General features: G+C 34.5%; 1 protein-coding gene across 1 annotated transcript; it reads right to left on the reverse strand.

Annotated features, from left to right (window-relative positions):
• Positions 1 to 6,478: 6,478 nt before the first annotated feature.
• LOC134388880 (nectin-1-like) lies at positions 6,479 to 17,696 on the reverse strand. Its single transcript, XM_063112267.1, has 3 exons — positions 17,411 to 17,696; positions 7,531 to 7,869; positions 6,479 to 6,786 (listed from the first exon to the last, which is right to left on the reverse strand). The coding sequence occupies exons 1-3, from the start codon at positions 17,694 to 17,696 to the stop codon at positions 6,479 to 6,481; spliced, it is 933 nt and encodes a 310-aa protein (XP_062968337.1).
• Positions 17,697 to 17,777: the final 81 nt, after the last annotated feature.

Below are 17,777 nucleotides of genomic sequence, written 5' to 3' on the forward strand. Positions count from 1 at the left end.
AACAAAAGTCCACCTTTCCACAGACTGCAGCCTTCTGTAAGCCTCCAGCAAAGGCTCACCAGGCATTGAAGAAGGCCTGTGATCAAAGTGAGAAGCCTGAATTTTTAAAAAAAAAAAAAAAATTGAGTTAAAATGGTGGTGGTAAGGGGGGAGGAGTAAAGGAGATAATTAAGGGAAAAAAAAATAATGATAACACATCTACAGAGTGCAGACTTACAACACCAAGGTCATAGGTTCGGATCCCCCTACTGGCCTCTCCACTCAAAAAAAGTTATAATACCTCTAGATTATTGTTTGAGAAGATATTACTTCCTTAAAACAAGAAGGGAAAGCTATGAAAAAAATAAACAATTTTAATTTTAAATTGCAAAAGTAATTTCAGATTAGAAACCTGATTATCAAAAGAAAAATACAATGAGTTTGAAGATAATTTTTAGAAAATCTATCAGATAATGTAAAGAAAAGAAAAAGATATAAGAATGTCAAAAAAGAAAAAAAGAAAATCCAACCTAAATGTTTTAATGCCCACTCAATCGGAGGTTTATAAAAAGAGAATAAGTTCGATGAACAGGGAGAAATTCACAAAGAAATGAGAAAATATTCAGAATGAGAAAATATTCAGAATTGAAGGAGTTTCCAGATTGAATGAAATTACCAAATGTCCATTACATTAAAGGATTTTTTTAAAAAAACTAATCTAAAAATAGCACTAGGATAAAGGAAAAAATACTACGTTACCAAAGAAAAAATACAATAATATCTACTATTACAATTATCAGATTGACACTTGACTTCTCATCAGCAACAGTGCATGGTCAAAGACAGTGCAGAAATACCCTAGAAGTTCTGAGGGCAGAAGAATGTTTAACCCAAAATTTTGTAACTATCAATCACATGTAAGGGCATTAGAAGACTGTGGTATAGATCCTTCCCATGGTCTGTTAGCATGACTACCAGAATCACAAGGGAAATTGTCCTGTTGTTCTAATTCTACAGCATTGAATTTAGCACTCTGCATGAACCAAGTTGTGCTAGTCTGGGGAGGCTGAGAATAATGGAAGGGTATTTTGTGCTAAACTGAATGTATTGTGTTTTACAATAGTCTCATTTTGTGCTAGTCATAATTTTGTCCAGAATTTTTTTAATTCAGGAATTGATGAAATGCTGACATGAAGTTGTATTTATCCTGTAACTAGACCATGTACTAGACAGCTCACTCACATACTCCAGTAGCTAGATGGACATGCAGAAAAACTGTTGGGCTTCCAAAAGATGTGATGTCTCCCTCACTCATTCCACCTTTATGATTCAGCATCACTGATGGCTAGTGATGCTTTTTGGTTCTTGGGCTAATGTGACTAAATTATGGCAAACTTATATTCTTCTCAGAATTTCCCTGAGTTTTTTTAAAAGCCAAAAACATTGATTGTGTAACAGTATCTTAATAAAGCAGAATAGGTCTACTTACTAAAGCAGATTTATCTATCATTCTCACCCCACCCCACCACAGAAATTTTATGAAAGCTGTCAAGATATAATACTGAGAATTTGATACCCTGAGGTTTACTGCAAGCTGTGCCACAAAGTGAGATCCTGGGAAAGTAATTAGCTTGTGCTTTTACATATGCACAACATGGAAAGAAAGAGGTATACAGAAGTACTATAATCTTCTTTCTTTTAGTCTGTAATAAACTACTTGCCCTCTCAATGTATATTTTGAAAAAAGATGTATTAGTCTATTTCTGTTGCTTATAACAGAATACCTGAAACTGGGTAATTTATCAAGAAAAGAGGTTTATTTGGCTCATGATTGTGGGACAGCTGCATCTGGCGTGGGCCTCAGGCTGCTTCTACTCATGGTGGAAAGCAGCAGTAGCCAGTGGGTACAAGCAGATCACATGGCGAGAGGAAGCAAGAGAGATAAGAGGTGCCAGGGTCTTTAAACAACCAACTCTCACTCACCGGAACTAAGAGAGTGAAAACTCACTGCTACCCCTCTCCCAGGGAGGGCATTAACTTGTTCATGGGGGATCTGCCTCCATGACCCAAACATCTCCCAACACTGCTACGTTGGGGATCAGATTTGGACATTAGCCTTGGAGGGACAACATATCCAAACCCTATAAAAAAAATTCACTGTATCTCTTTATAAAGTCTATGATTTGAAGTGTCATTATATGAATGCTAAACACTTACAGTGTGATTAGTATTAGTCTATCTAATCCTGTTATGTTGATTCACAGAAAAAGCTTTATCTCCCTTGGAGAATGTTTCTGATCTTTTTGCTGTATATTCTGATTGTGACCCTATTTATGTGTCCTTTAAATAAGTAAATCTTGTTTGATTTTCCCAAGAAATGCTTGTCAGTCCATACCTAAAAATGAAATTTGTCAGAACATTATTTGTAAAATGGGCATCTGAAATGGGACAGGCTAAATCTTTCAGGGGAATCACTAGTGTAATTAAAAGAAGGGAGAGGGGAATGATATTGTGAAACTCATTTTGTGTTCTGACAGCACGTGGTTTGAAAAGACTAAGGCCTTAAAAGAAGAGGAAATATTTCAGTGAAACAGGTAAAAACACAGGAGGCATAACAACGTTTTGGTCAACGATGGTCCACATATCCAACAGTGATCCATGAGATTATAATGGCTATACCATATAGCCTCGGTGTGTGGTAGGCAAGACTATCTAGGTTTGAGTAAGTGCACCCTGTGATGTTTGCACAACCACCAAATTGCCTGACGACACATTTTTCAGAACGTATCTCTGTCATTAAGTGGCACATGATGGTACATGTTTTCCTTAACTTCCTGAGGCCCGAAATATAGTTCATTAAAGTGAGGAAAGCATCTAGAAATGATGATCAAGGTATAGAAATGAAAATGCTATGGAGTATAAGGTTCAAATTAAAAATATACGGTATGTAAAAAGAGCAGAGATGCGACCAACCAGGTCAAGTGGTCTGTTTTGCTCTATGACGGCAAGATACTCACCAAAACTGTAGGCCACAGAATAAAAGAATTAGAGCATTTGCTCTAAAATGTGAAGAGGCACCATTGTCTTAGATCCCCTGTTTAAGTAGGAAGGGAAGAGTACATTATTTTGGACACTAGAGAATAGTAAGTGTCTGTTTTTCACTGGATCCTTAGCTACGCACATTATCCTATGTACTTTGCCCTAAGTCAAAATGAAAATTTGGAAGGGGGGTGGAAAAGAAACACCCATCTCTTTTCAATTTAGAATGGGTAAAATTGAGAATTTGGCATAATTATTTTGAAAGGGAGAATTTTCCAGTGCTCCAAGGTATTGAAAAATGGGAAAAGTCCTCTAAGTTGGTGGAAGTTTTGTGACTGGAGACTTTATTAGACTGGTCTTAATAACGTTTGAATGATGTTCCCTTTCTTATATTAGGTTTAAACCTATAAAATTAACTGTTTTTAGGTAAAAATTGATTATCAGCAATATCATGTGATTTAACCTAATATTGTAACAGACACAGCCATTTAAAAAGCTCCTAATGGGTGATTCTCATTACTACCCTCTGAATTAAACACATGGTGACAGTGCCACATATGGTGACTAGTATGGTTGTTGGTTAGCCCTCACAAGAGACAAACTAATGCAGGAAAGATTTGTGAGTTTTAAGACTAATTAGAATTAGACCAAAGGTAATGGTAAACTTGAGAGAAAAAAAAAATATTATTCTATTAGCTATGAAACAAGAAATGGAAGAACAGGCTATTAATGTATAACTAGAACCAATGGATAACTTATATCATTATGTGTGATATAATGGTGTGGTATTATCATAGATCAAGAGATAAACAGGATCCACCCACCATAACTGACATCCAAAGCTTCGTCTGTAGTATTTATGCAAATATAAAGAAATTCCAAAAATAGGCGGGAAATGTTAGAATTTTCAGTATTTCTACCCTTTCTTCAGGAGGAAGAAATAGAAATTCTGGTTGGCAGGTAACCCAGTATCTCTTCCCTACTTCTGTGGAGAAGATCTAAAACTATGTAGCAAGGGTTGGAAATGATGCTTTCTTGCACTTCTAGAAAAGGGGGGTTCAAACACATTAGTTCCCAAATATGATGACAAGAGCTCTGTTGACACTGAGGTTATGGAAATGCAGTTGTGAAAGATGAAAAGGTGATGGTCAGTATGAAACTGGGTAATAAGGGCAGATTTCAATTAAAAAATTTTTTGAAGCACTGAAGAGTTACCAAGTCATTAAGAGCTTATAGGACCAAGATCTAGTAAAAGTAGGAAGCCAAGAGAGGCAAACCTGACATCTGTAGACATGTTTTCACCTAGTGAAAGTACCAGCTATTAAGGTGAAAGTCAAAACCGAGACGCTGCAAAGCTAAACAGAAATTTCAGCAGTAAAATAGGGCTAGAGCAATGAAAAATGGAGGAAAGAGCCTGCCAAGGCAAAAGGCTCTGGTATCCACCCCAGGCTTAAAGCTCCAAATAGTTATACCCTAGGAAGCAAGAGTTAACCAGAAAGAGATTTGACTTTTCAAGGACTAGAGCCTTTTCAAACCATCTCAATCCCTGATTGGATTAGGGTGATCTATCCCTAACATAAATGCTTACACAAAGCAAATGTAAAGTTCCCTAGAGAAAGATAAAATCATCTGTTACAAAAGACAACATATTATATGATTCAATTCCTATGAAATATACAGATAAGCAAATCTACAGAGACATACATTAGTGATTTTCCAAGGCTGGGGTATGAGTAGTTGGGGGTTATGGGTAAAGAGTATGGGGTCTCTTTTGGGAGTAATAAAAATGTTCTACAATTGATTTGCTGATGACTGTGTGAACTTCATAAGTATACTAAAAATCACTGAATTGTACACTTTAAATTAATTAATTGTATGGTACATAAATTATATGTCAATAAAGCTGTTACAAAAAAAATCCAGAGACTCAATTATCACAATTTTTCATACACAAGGTCCAGCAGGCAGTAAAAAATAACTATGCATACAAAAGTCAAAAATTGTTTGTAACCATTAGAAAAAATAACAAAGAGACTTACAAAAGATCTGGATATTGGCATTCTCAGACACAGAGTTTTAAATACATCTAATTTAATGGTTCTATCCATCTAATATACTTGTAATTAGAGTCCCTGAAAAATATGAGAAAGAATTAGATGGCAGCAATATTTGAAGAGAAAAGAGACAAGAATTTTCCAAAAGTGATGAAAAATATTAACCCACAGATTCAAAAGTCTGGGAAACTCCAAACAAGATAAATACGAAGAACAAAACATTAAGGCACATTATGATAAAACTGGTGAAAACAAATGAAGGAGAAATTCTTATAAGCAGCCAGGATAGTGGGTAGGAGATATATTCCTTTCAAAAGAGCAGTGATAAAACTGAGAAATGTCTTTTCAACAGAAATAATAGACGTCAAAAGCCAATAGAATGATTTTGTGTAATTGATGAAAAAATAGCTACTAAACTGGCGTTATGAATCCTATAAAAATGTTCTTCAAAAATAAAGACACTCTAGACATTCTCTGACCAAAAAAAAAAAAAAAATTGAGATAATTGGCCATCCGTACACCTGCATTAAAGGAAATCAAAAGAGAATTCTCTAGGTAGAAGAAAAATTATTCCAGAGAAAAGTATGAACATGCACCAAGAAATAAAAAGCAACAGAAAAGGTAAATTGAAATACATATTTCTCTAAATAATATCAACAACAACAACAATAATATATTGTGGTATTTAAATATACGCAAGGAATTAAAATGAACAAAAGTAATAGTATCAAGGGTGGGAGTTGATATAAGCTCATTGCGTTATTTGGGAAGTGATCAAAAATACTTTATATATTTATACTATACTTTAATATAAGATGTACATTACAATCTTCAAGTCAACTACTAAAGGAAGGGTAAAAGAAAGTATAGTTAACAAATTCATAGATGGGAAAATAAAAAATAAATAATTAATCCAAAAGAAATCAGGAAGATAGAGAGAAAGGAACATTAAACAGGTGAGATAATAGGAAACAAATAATAATGCAGTAGATCAAAACTCTAAAATATTAGCATATATAAGCAATTATTTAAATACCACTTATTGGCTTCTACTTTTAGAATTATCCCGAGGAGCAATCATATCCTGTTTAATCACGGTTATGAAACCCAAGATAAATACAGTCGACAGAGTTTGGGTGGAAGGGCGGCAAGGGGAAATGGGCAGCTCCGGGAGACTTTGGGTGGTGAACGAAACTAGAAGCAGGTTTAGCCACGCTGCTGAACGTTGCAGAGGTAAGCAGCAAACACCGCAGTGAGAGGAAAGGGCCGGAGGAAAAGTTGGAGGAGATGGAAGTGAGCCTAATCTTCAGTGACTGTGGCAGAAATTCAGTGGAAAGCATGTCAAGGAGATCAATTCACGGATTTTAAAGAAAGATAAATATTTCCCCCTTATTGATTTATCACTTCTACTTACATTCTTCTTTTACATACAGGGGAACAATCTTGTCCGCTTTCCTTAGAGGGTGATCCACGTGCACAATCAGGTGTTGGAGTCCTAAGGACTTCACCGTTTCCAAAGAGATGGTGTACGTTTTAGTGACAGTTACTGTGCTATTTGGGTTCTGAGCAAGATATTCCTCTGGTGGCTTCATGAGGACTTGTGAGGGGAAAAGAGATATTTGAGGAGCAGGTTTTCCCACAGCTGAATAACTAAGGCTGAGCAAACCTTCAGAGTCAGGATTGAACTGGAGTTCATTTCTTAATTCAGATATGGCTGAGGCAAAATAGAGAGAGAAACAAAATTAAACATAAAAGTACACCAGATTTCTATGGTGTTAAAGGACTTCCCCAAATTTTATATGAAGCCAAAATGTTGAAATCATATCCCTCTCACCTACCTTTCCTCAGGTTTTGCAAAACCTCACAATACTATTTTCTGTATCCGTTGGAAGGCCTTCCAATTTGAGAGAAACAATTGGTGTCTCAACTTTCATTTAACCTTAAAATTACATTATGTAAAGCCCCAATACTTTAAATTTATAGCATCATAATGAGGGAACACTATGGCATTATCATTATTCCTGTAACATTTTATTAGTTTAAGGACTGGGTAATCCTTATTCTCTTAGAGTCTTCATTTTTTTCCTCTTTCTCCTTCTCTACTGACTGCTTTTCTTTTCCTCTCTTTTCCCAACTCCCCAGTGATAAAATCCTGATGCATTTTATGTATTTTACCCTTTGGGTGAAAGCCAGTGTAGTGTAGTGCAGAGAAGTTAAATGAGAGAGGAGAAGACCTAAATGCTATGTCCAGTCCTGCAGTGTGTGAAAACGGGCAAGTCACATGATTGTCACTGGCTTCTATTTTATTCCCCTTCTGTATAATGAAAGACTTGTCCCAGATCATTTCTATTAATCTTTCACCCTCTGACATTCTTTCTATGGACACCAATTTTAAAAAAGACCACATCTCCACGTTTTCTACCCCAGCAATTTGACACTATAGAAAACATTTATATACTTAAAATGGTAAGGCAGATTTGTCCTCCTTGGCTGCCATGTGGAAACACATTAAATAGACATTTGTAGCAGGCTTCATCTTCAAATGCCACTTCCCGGATAGTTAGGAATGAGATATTGGGTTTGATGATCTTGCAGTGCAGTCTATCTACATACGGTGGGAGAATCTTTTCTCCATATTTATCGCTATAAGTGCCAATATTTTGTGGCAAAGAGTCTTGGATCTTCTGCCAGGTGATTTGCACAACATCTGCTGGAGTTGTCAAATTGCAGAAAATAGTCACATCTTCTCCCAATACAGCTGTCTCATTATTTTTATGCTTTATCCTATGTGAAGAATCTGAAAATGAAATTCAGTAAGAATCAAGACAAATATACTTTTATACTAACCTGGCTTACCCATATCATAGCACTTATTTCAGTGTTATAGTCATTTTATTTTCCTCTCTTGCCCATTAAAAACGAACTCCCCTATCTTCTTTACCATTGAATATCTAGTTTCTAAAACTGTTTCTGGCCTATACTACCTGGTTAATAAATTTTTATTGAGTGTACAAATTGAAACACAAATAAACCAACATAAGATGAGTATTGTAAAAAAAAAAAATGCTTTCTAGTTTGTAGATCATGAGGTAAGAATGCCATTAACTGATCTAAACTAAGGGTGTGGTGATTATGGGCATAAAAATACAAAGTTTCTTGCTAAGAATTATCCCAAGATTTTCTTCAAAAGCATTGAGTTCCTCAGTCTTCTGCTACAGAGTACTAAGATTGGCAGAAAGCCACAATTCCTCTGAGAAAAAATTGTCAGCAATTTTCCCTGACACCACACAGAACTAGAAAAAAGGCATCTGATTAGGTTAATTTCTAATAAGAAGTTAAAGTGAAATTTAAATTTTTCCTTCTATGGGAATGAAGGGCTTTGTAAATTTTGTCTATTAAGTGATATCTGTGTGTGTGTTCAAAGTGTCACAGTATACAAAAATAAACTAAAATTAAAATTATCTTCAAAACTTTCATTTCTAGGTAATATAAAGTAGTTTGCAGGAGGTTAACACTTCCACTGAGAACTACTAGAAAAATTGAGTTAATTACATAGCAGTTTATTTAAAGGCATCAGACAACTGCAAAAGGAGAATTAAAGGCAATAAAATTTCGGAAAGGGTCTTTCAGAGGTGAGCTACAAATCAGCAGCAATAACATGTTATTTGTCAGTTTTCTGTGGGTTAGAAGCTGAGAATCAGGGAACAGATAAACCAGCAGAGTTTTTTGGAATTTTGCAGGGCTAAGAGCGACAAGACTGACGAATAAGGATTTTGGGAGCTTCAGACACATGTCAATTTCCCCTCTTAAGATCTTTACTGAATTGCAAATCTGTATACATTGGGAGGCTAAAAACTAAATCAAAAACTCAGGAAGGCAGAGTGGAATTTTCCAGTCCGAATGTTCTTAGAAGACAACAATTCTAGGAAGGGGCCCTAGGAAGTTAAAAGCTCTGGAAGAAGTCGTGAATTCCCACTGAAAAGCTGCTAACACTTTTTTTCCTGGAAATACTTGTTTATCTAAGAGAGAATCCAACCTTCAGTAAAATTTACTGCTCTACAACAAAGAAATCAACAGAGCCTTTGGTGTTTGCTTGGGCCGGAATAATAAAACTGGAGACTGAAGGAAGCTCAAACATAGAGCCAGCACCCACCTCAAGACACTTACAAATTCTGAGTCTGTGCAGGGCAAGAGACCAAAGAGCTAAGTCAAATCCCCCAAATGCTCAGAAGAAGTTCTCACAGTCTCTTAATACTGAGGAGACAAATATGCATTAGTCTCACACCTGAAAGCTCTAGAAGTCCATGCTTTAAAAAGAGTGATAAACCAGTTAGAAACTATTTTTACCTGAATGATAATAAAGATATGACATATCAAAACTTGTGATATGCAGCTAAAAATGTGAAAAGGAAAATGTATTGCCTTTATGTATGCACTAGAAGAAAAATAAAAGCAGAAAATTGCTGATCAAAGCTTTCAAGATGCGTAATCAGCAGGAAATTAAAACTATAGAAAGTAGCAAAGAGTGAAAATGAATAGAAACAGAAGAAAAAATAATGGTGGGAGTTTTTTTTTAAAATGTAAGTAAAAATGGATACACGTCAAGCCAGGCTGACCAAGAGAAAAACAAAGGAAACACAATTTACCAATATTGTGATTAAAAGGGGAATGTCACTACAAATACCACAGACATTAAAAAGGTAATAACAGAATATTATCACCAACTGCATACAAATAATTTTGAAAATTATCATAAAACACAGCTAACCAAAACTGACATAAGAGGAAGTAAAACACCAGAATAGTGAGATATTAATTAAATATATTAAATCTAGTATTAAAAACCTTCAAAAAACAAACAATAAAAAATGTGATGTCTTCACTGATGAATATTTTCAAATACTTACTGAAGGAAAATTACCAATCTTGTAACTCTTTGAAAGAATATGAAAAGAAAAAACACATACCAACAAGTTTTATAAAGCCAGCATAAGCTTGACACTAAAGTTTAATAAAAATATTTCAAGAAAAAAGAATTACAGGCCAATATCTCCTGACTGTTAATCCCCAAATAAATACTAGTTAATCAAATTAATCAATACATAAAGAAGAAGACACATCATCAGCAAACTTTCCTTCACTTCAGTAATACAAGGATGACTTAATATTTGTGAATGAATTAATTCAAATCACCATATTAACAGAAAAAAAGTGAAAAAATCATGTGATCACTCTAATATCTAATAGATTCAGAAAAAAGCATTTGATAAATTCCTACATCTATTCATAAAAAATAAATAACAATGTAAACTAGGAATATAAGTTAACTTTTTTTTACATAATAAAAGGTAACTACAACAAACCTTCAGCTGACATTACACTTAATGGTGAAACTGTAAATGCTTCCCCTTTTCAACTCAGAAACAAGACAAGGATTTTCACTACTCTCACCCCTTCTTTCCATCTCTTGACTAGAGGTCCTAGCTAGGACAATAAGCCATGAAAAAGAAATAAAATGAATAAAAATGGTAAGGGATTAAATCAAAGTCTTTATTTCCAGATGACATGATTGTGTGCTTAGGAAATTAGAAAAATCTATAGGCAATTTATCAGGATTAACAAGTCAATTCAGCAAGACTTTGGATTCAAGGTCAATATTCCAAAATAAGTGACAAGATTTCTAGTTTTAGCTTCAACATATAACGATCTTGGAAGAAGTCATCATTTCCATCCTAACACATTTAAAAAGGTGAACACACTGAAAATAAAAATCAATGGCTATTCTTGGACTTATCAGAGAATTGAAGGCACAGGCAAACCACCATCCTGAAATTTGGAGAGACAGTGAATACAGAGAAAGACAGCTGAGATCAGCATACCTGGAGTAGAAGTTACTGGAGTCATAAAATGATAGGGCATGAACCAAGCTCTTCAGGACTACGGTCTTAAAGAGGTCTCACAATTCTGTGGGTTTCACTTCCAGGAATCCCCACCAGTTCTCATAGTGAAGACCTAAGAAAAATCACCTCAAATCTTTGGAAAGGGGGTGATGGAGGGGAAGTAACCATTTTAAAGTAAGCCCAGCACATTTTTCATAAAAATCCCACTTTCCAGGGAAAAAGATATACCAGAGCTTGATTTCATGTCGATGAGAGGGCAGTGACCCAAAGTCATCCCCCTCTAACTGTCCTGTCTCACCTAAGGGAGCAGGGAAGAGATAAAAAAGACAAGAAAACTTATGAAGATCACAGCCAAGGTACACAGGCCCACTAAAAGAGTAAAAATTAATCATAAGATTTTACAATTCCTCCCTCCACATCTCCTTACACCACATCAACAGGGATAATGAAGGTGGATTATAGCTGAAATGGTTGTAAGGCTCAGGCTCTAATCAATAAAGAGTTCTTAGGGAAATCCAAAGACAACAGGGGAAAGAGAAACAAGGAAACTATAGAAATGTGATCCCTTGACACCCAGAGCTGCAGTAAACAACAAACACAACCAGCTTCAGCCAGATTAACGTAAAACCCATGCTAAAAGCCTGTTACCTCAGTTCCTATTACCTAATGTATCATGTCTGGCTTTTGACAAAAAATTACAAGGCATGTGGAAAGGCAAGAACAAAGACAGTCTCAAGAGACAAAGCATCCAAACCAGATTCAAATAAAGCACAGATTTTGGAATTATTAGGCAGGGAATTTAAAATAACTATGATTAACATATTAAGGTTTGTAGAGAAAAAACAGAAAACATGCAAGAGCAGAATAATAATGTACGGAGAGAGATGAAAATTCTAAGAAAGAACAAAAAGAAAATGCCAGATACAATAAAAATAATGATGACAGAAAACTGTTTTTGACAGGCTCACCAATATTTTGTACTTACCAAGGAAAGAAAAAGTGGCTGGAATAGATCTCAATAGAAACTACCCAAAGTAAAATATAAAGGAGAAAAAATAATTTAAAAAAATAAATAAAATATCCAAAAACTATGGGAAATTTTGAAAACAAACAAACAAACAAACAAACAAACAAACAAAAAAACGTAGCATATACATAACTGGAAAGGGGAAGAGAGAATGAAGGAGAAGAAACACTTAGATAATGACTGAGAATTTTTCACTATTAATGATAGACATTAAATCACAAATTCAGAAATCTGAGAGAACACTAAGCAGGATAGATAGCAAAAAAAAAAAAAAAATCTAAACCTGGATATTTTGTATTCAAACTTCAGAAAACGAAGACAAAGAGAAAATCTTGAGAGAAGCGAGAGGAGAAAAAACAACTTATCATTAGAAAAAAAAGAATAAAAGTTACAGTGGATTTCTTATCAAACAAATTCAAGCAAGAAGAGAGTAGAATGAAATATTTAACATGCTAAAAAAAAATACATATCAACATAAAATTCTCATGCAAAAGTGAAGAATAAACACTTTCTCAAACAAATAAAAGCAAGTAATTTATTACCAGCAGACATACCATGCAAGAAATGAAGCATGTAAAAAGAAGTTGTTCAGGTAGAAGCAAAATGGTACATAGATTAAACACATGAATCAACACAAAAAAGTAAAAGCATCAGCAAAGAAATGGATAAAGGTAAAATAAAATCTTTTATTTTTCATATACTTATTGTAATTATTCAAAGTAATAATAGTAACAAAGCATTCTGTGATTGTAACATATGAAAAAATAAAATGAATAACAAGAATAGTATAAAAAACAGAAGGGAGAAATTGGAAATATTCTGTTATAAGGTACCTGCAGTATCCATCAAGTGGTACAGTGTTATTTGAGGGTAGATTAAAATTGGGTGTAAATATATATTGCAAACTCTAGGTAAACCACTAAATTTTTTTTTAAAAGAAGTCTAATGCATAGGCTAAGAAAAGTGAGATAACTGAATTATATAAAATACTGAAGACCAGAAAAGCCAGGAAAAGAGTGGGGAAAAAAGCAAAGTACAAGTTCAAAGAAAAGAAACAGTTACAAACACGGTAGATATTAACTCAGCTATAGCAATAATTACCTTCAATGTGAATAGTCTAAATATGCCATTAAAAGAGATTGGCAGAGAGGATTTAAAAACCTCCACGAACAAGATTCAGCTATATGCTATTCTACAAGACATCCACTGTATTTATAAAGACATAAATAGGTAAAGAGCCAGAAAAGATACATTATGTTAACTCTAATCAAAAGAGAGCTGGTGTAGCTATACTAATTTTAGACAAAGCAGACTTCAGAACAAGGAACATTATCAGAGATAGAAAAGGACATTATATAATGATAAAGGAGTCAGTTCTCTAAAAAGACATAATAATCCTTAACATGTATATGCCTAACAACAGATTATCTAGATATGTAAGGCAAAAACTGATAGAACTGCAAGGAAAAATAGACAAATCCAATATTATAGCTAAAGACTTCACCCTTCCTTCAGTTATTGATAGATCAAGCAAGCAGAAATCAGTAAGGATATAGTTGACCTGAAAAGCACTATCATTCAATTTGACATGGTTGACTTTTATAGGATACTCCAACCAATAACACGGGAATATGCATTCTTCTCAAGCTCACATGGAACATTCACCAAGATAGACCACATTTTAGGAGTTAAAACACATTTAAGAGTTAGCAAATTTAAAATATGTAAATCATACAAAGTATTTTCTCAGACCACAATGAAATTAAATTAGAAATTAACAGAAAATTGGTGAAAAATCCCAAAATATTTGAAGATTAAACAACACAGTTCTAAATAACATATGGGTCAAAGAAGAAATCTCAAAAGAAATTTTAAAATATTTTTGACCAAAGAAAAATGAAAATACAACTTACCAAAATTTGTAGGATACAGTGAAAGCAGTTAGAGGAAATCTATAGAAGTAAATGCATGTATTAGAAAAGAAGAAAGATTTAAATCAACAATCTAAGCTTCCACCTTAGGAAATAAGAGAAAGAAGAGAAATTTAAGCCCAAAGCAAGCAAAAGAAAAGAAATAATAAAACTTAGAGCAGTCATCAATAAGATCGAAAGCAGGAAAATAATAGAGAAAATTAACAAAACCAAAAGCTGGTTCTCTGAAAAGATCAATAAAGTTGATGGATCTCTTGGCAGACTAACCAAGAAAAAGAAAAAAGACAGGTGGCAAATTAACGTATGAAAAGGTGTTCAAAATCTCGTCATTAAGAAATTGTAAATTAAAACAATAGTCAGATACCTCTACATATCTATTATTGTTGTGGAAACAGACTCGGCAAGAAGGACTGTCACTCAGAAGGTTGGAGAGTCAGGAGTTCATTATGCTAGCGCGTCCAGACAGACTAATGCCTGAAAAATCTGGACCCCGAGCTTAGATCTCACAGAGTTTTTATAAGCGGACTCTTCCTGGGCTTTTATACATTTTTTTTTTCTTTTTCTCAGCATTCACTAGCCTAGCAGTCTGTGCAGATAAGCCAGCTCTTGTTACAAAAGCCAAACATACAAGCAGTGATTAATAACCAGACAAGTGGAGCAAGCAAACATAGTTTCAAGGACAAGATATTACTTCAAGAACAAAGCAGACTTATGAGAGTATTATTTCAGCATTTTCCCCAACATTATAATGGTTAAAATAAAAAATAAGATAAAATAAAAGACAGTGCCAATGCCAGTAAGGATGTGAAGCAACTGGAGCTCTCATGGGAATGCAAAATGCTAAGCCATTTGGATGACGGTTTGGCAGTTTCTTACAAAACTACATATAATCTTGCCATATGATTCAGCAATTATGATCCTAGGTATTTGCCCAACTGATTCGAAAATTTAAATCCACACAAAAACCTACAGCTGAACATTAATAGCAGCTCTATTTATAATCACCAAAAACTGAAAGCAACCAAAGTGCCTTCAATAGATAAGTCAGGAAGCATACTGTGGTACAGTCATACAACAGAATATTAACTGGCCATTAACAAATGAGCTTGCAGAAACTCTGGAAACTATACAAATACATGGAAATTAAACAACATGCTCCTAAACAACCAATAGGGTCCAAGAAGAACTTAAACAGGAAATCAAAAAATTTCTTGAAACTAATGAAAATAAAGACACATCATACCAAAATCTGTGGGATACTGTAAAAGCAGTACTAAGAGGGATGTTTACTGCAATAAATGCTTACATCAAAAGAACAGAAATATTTCAAATAAACAATCTAAAGCTATACCACAAAGAACTAGAAAAACAGGAACAATCCAATCCCAAAATTAGCAGATGGAAAGATATAATTAAGATCAGAGCAGAACTAAATAAAATAGAGACCCCCAAAATGATACAAAAGATCAATGAACAAAAGGTTGTTTTTTTTGAGAAGAAAAACAAAATAGATAAGCCATTAGCTAGGCTAACTATAATAAGAAGAGAGAAGATCAAAATAATAAAAATCAGAAATGAAAAAGGAGACACTACAACTGAGACCACAGAAATAAAAAGGTTCATTAGAGATTATTATAAACAACTATATGACAACAAATTTGAAAACCTGGAAGAAAAGGATAAATTTCTGGACACATACAAACTACCAGACTGAACCAAGAAGAAACAGAAAACCTGAACAGACCAATAACAAGCAAAGAGATTGAAGCGGTAATCAGCAGTCTCCCAACAAAGAAAAGCCCAGGACCAGATGGCTTTACTGCCGAATTCTAACAAACCTTTACAGAGGATTCAATACCAATTTTCTTCAAACTTTTCCAAAAAATTGAAACAGAAGCCATTCTCCCAAACTCATTCTATGAAACCAACATCTCCCTGATACCAAAACAAGGCAAAATTACAACAAAAAAAGAAAACTACAGGCCAATATCTTTGATAAACATAGATGTAAAAATCCTCAATAAAATAGTAGCAAACAATACAGCAACACATCAAAAAAATTATACACCATCATCAAGTGGGATTCATCCCAGGGATGCAAGGATGGTTTAACATACACAAGTCAGTAACTGTGATACTTCACATCTACACAAATGTATCCTTTGTAAGTGTAAGACTGGTAGTACACACACTTGATAACAATGTGATGAAAATGGCACTTTACTTCAGTGGGCTTCCTTCCCCAACCTATAACCCCAGTCTAATCATGAGAAAAACATCAGACAAATTCTGATAAAGGGTAACTCTTTAAAACACCTGACTCCTCAGGACAGTCGAGGACATCAAAAACAAGGAAATTCTGAGAAATTGTCACAGCCAAGGGGAGTATAAGGAGATATGACAAGTAAATGTAATATGATGTCCTAGATGGAACCCTGGTACAGAAAAAAGACATTAAGTAAAAACTAAGGAAATCTGAATTAACTATGGACTTCAGTTATGAATAACGCATCAAATCTCATTTATTAATTTTAACAAATGCATGATGTTAATAATAGGAAAAACCGGGTAAGGGAGTATATGGGAACTCTATACTATCTTCTCAATTTTTCTGTAAACCTCAAACTGTTCTAAAAGAAAATTCTTTTAAAAAGTCAATTATATTTCCAGGGACTGCTATAACAAAATACCATTAAAAAAAAGTCAATTGTATTTCCATATACCTGCAAAAAGAAACTAGAAAATAAACACTTGAAAAATAAAAAATATATAGGAATAAATCTGTTGAAAGATATACAAGATCACGTCGCTAAAATCTACAAAATATTCCTGAGAAAAAAAAGATTCAAATATATAGAAATATGTATCATATTCAAAGATAGAAAAGTAAAAAACATAACTAAGTCAATTCTCTCCAAACTAATTTTTAGATTCAATGCAAACCTAATCAAAATTCAAACAGTTTTTAAAATTTAATTCTGGAAATTGACAAGCTGATTCTAAAAAAGCCAAGGCAGTAAACTGAAAACTTATTATCCAGATATAAAGCTAAAGTAATACAATGTGATATGGATTCAAGGATAGGCAAACACAATGAAATAGAGTCAGAAACAGACCCACACGTATAAGGTCATCAGATATATATGACAAATGGAACAGACAGTGCACAGGACTGGGAAAAAGACCATTTTTTCAATAGAAGATGCTGTGTCAACTGAATACTCATGTGGGTAAAAATTATATATAGATATTATATATAATTTTTAATTTGTTAAATTACACATACTTTTTAACAAACTATATATAATTTGTTAAATTATATATATTTTATAATATATAATATTATATATTCTATAATGACACTGACCTAAGACCAGAGACAAAACTCTATTTTAAATGCCTTGAAGATATAAATGTAAAAGATAAAGCATAAACAAAGAAGCAGTTCTTGTGCGTCGTGGTGTTTCAGCCATGCAGTGCGTGAGTTCAGCCACGTTGGTCGTGCCTGTCGCATGCTGAGAACGGCAGTCAGTGTGACCCCGCTACACAAGATGTTGGGACCCACGTTGCTCAGGCTGCTCGCCGACCAACCTCCTTCCCCTGCTTCTCTCCGCTCCGAAAGCTGAGGTAGGCCCTTGGGCGAGGAGGACGTGGACCCCGGCCGAGACTCAAGGCACGCCTGCTCTGTCCCGCCGGGGAGGCAAGTCCTCTCTAGGCTCTGCAGCTGCGTAGTCCGGGCGCCAAGAGGTAGGTGTAGCCCACTCATCTGGTAACTGAGACAGGGAGGCAACAGCTGTCGGCAGGTCCCTGGGCAGTGTGTGAGATGGGACGGACATCAAAGGACAAG

The sequence above is a fragment of the Cynocephalus volans genome, chromosome 1, assembly GCF_027409185.1.
Source record: "Cynocephalus volans isolate mCynVol1 chromosome 1, mCynVol1.pri, whole genome shotgun sequence".
Classification (NCBI taxonomy): Eukaryota; Metazoa; Chordata; class Mammalia; order Dermoptera; family Cynocephalidae; genus Cynocephalus; species Cynocephalus volans.

What these genes read in the sequence shown, in the direction of transcription:
- LOC134388880 (XM_063112267.1), bottom strand. Translation starts at nt 17,696, where the DNA reads ATGAGTGGGCTACACCTACCTCTTGGCGCCCGGACTACGCAGCTGCAG. An exon ending in ACCAACGTGGCTGAACTCAC is followed by an intron (nt 7,870 to 17,410) that starts GCACTGCATGGC and finishes TTTCATTTTCAG; the next exon opens with ATTCTTCACATAGGATAAAG. An exon ending in AATCTGCCTTACCATTTTAA is followed by an intron (nt 6,787 to 7,530) that starts GTATATAAATGT and finishes ATTTTGCCTCAG; the next exon opens with CCATATCTGAATTAAGAAAT.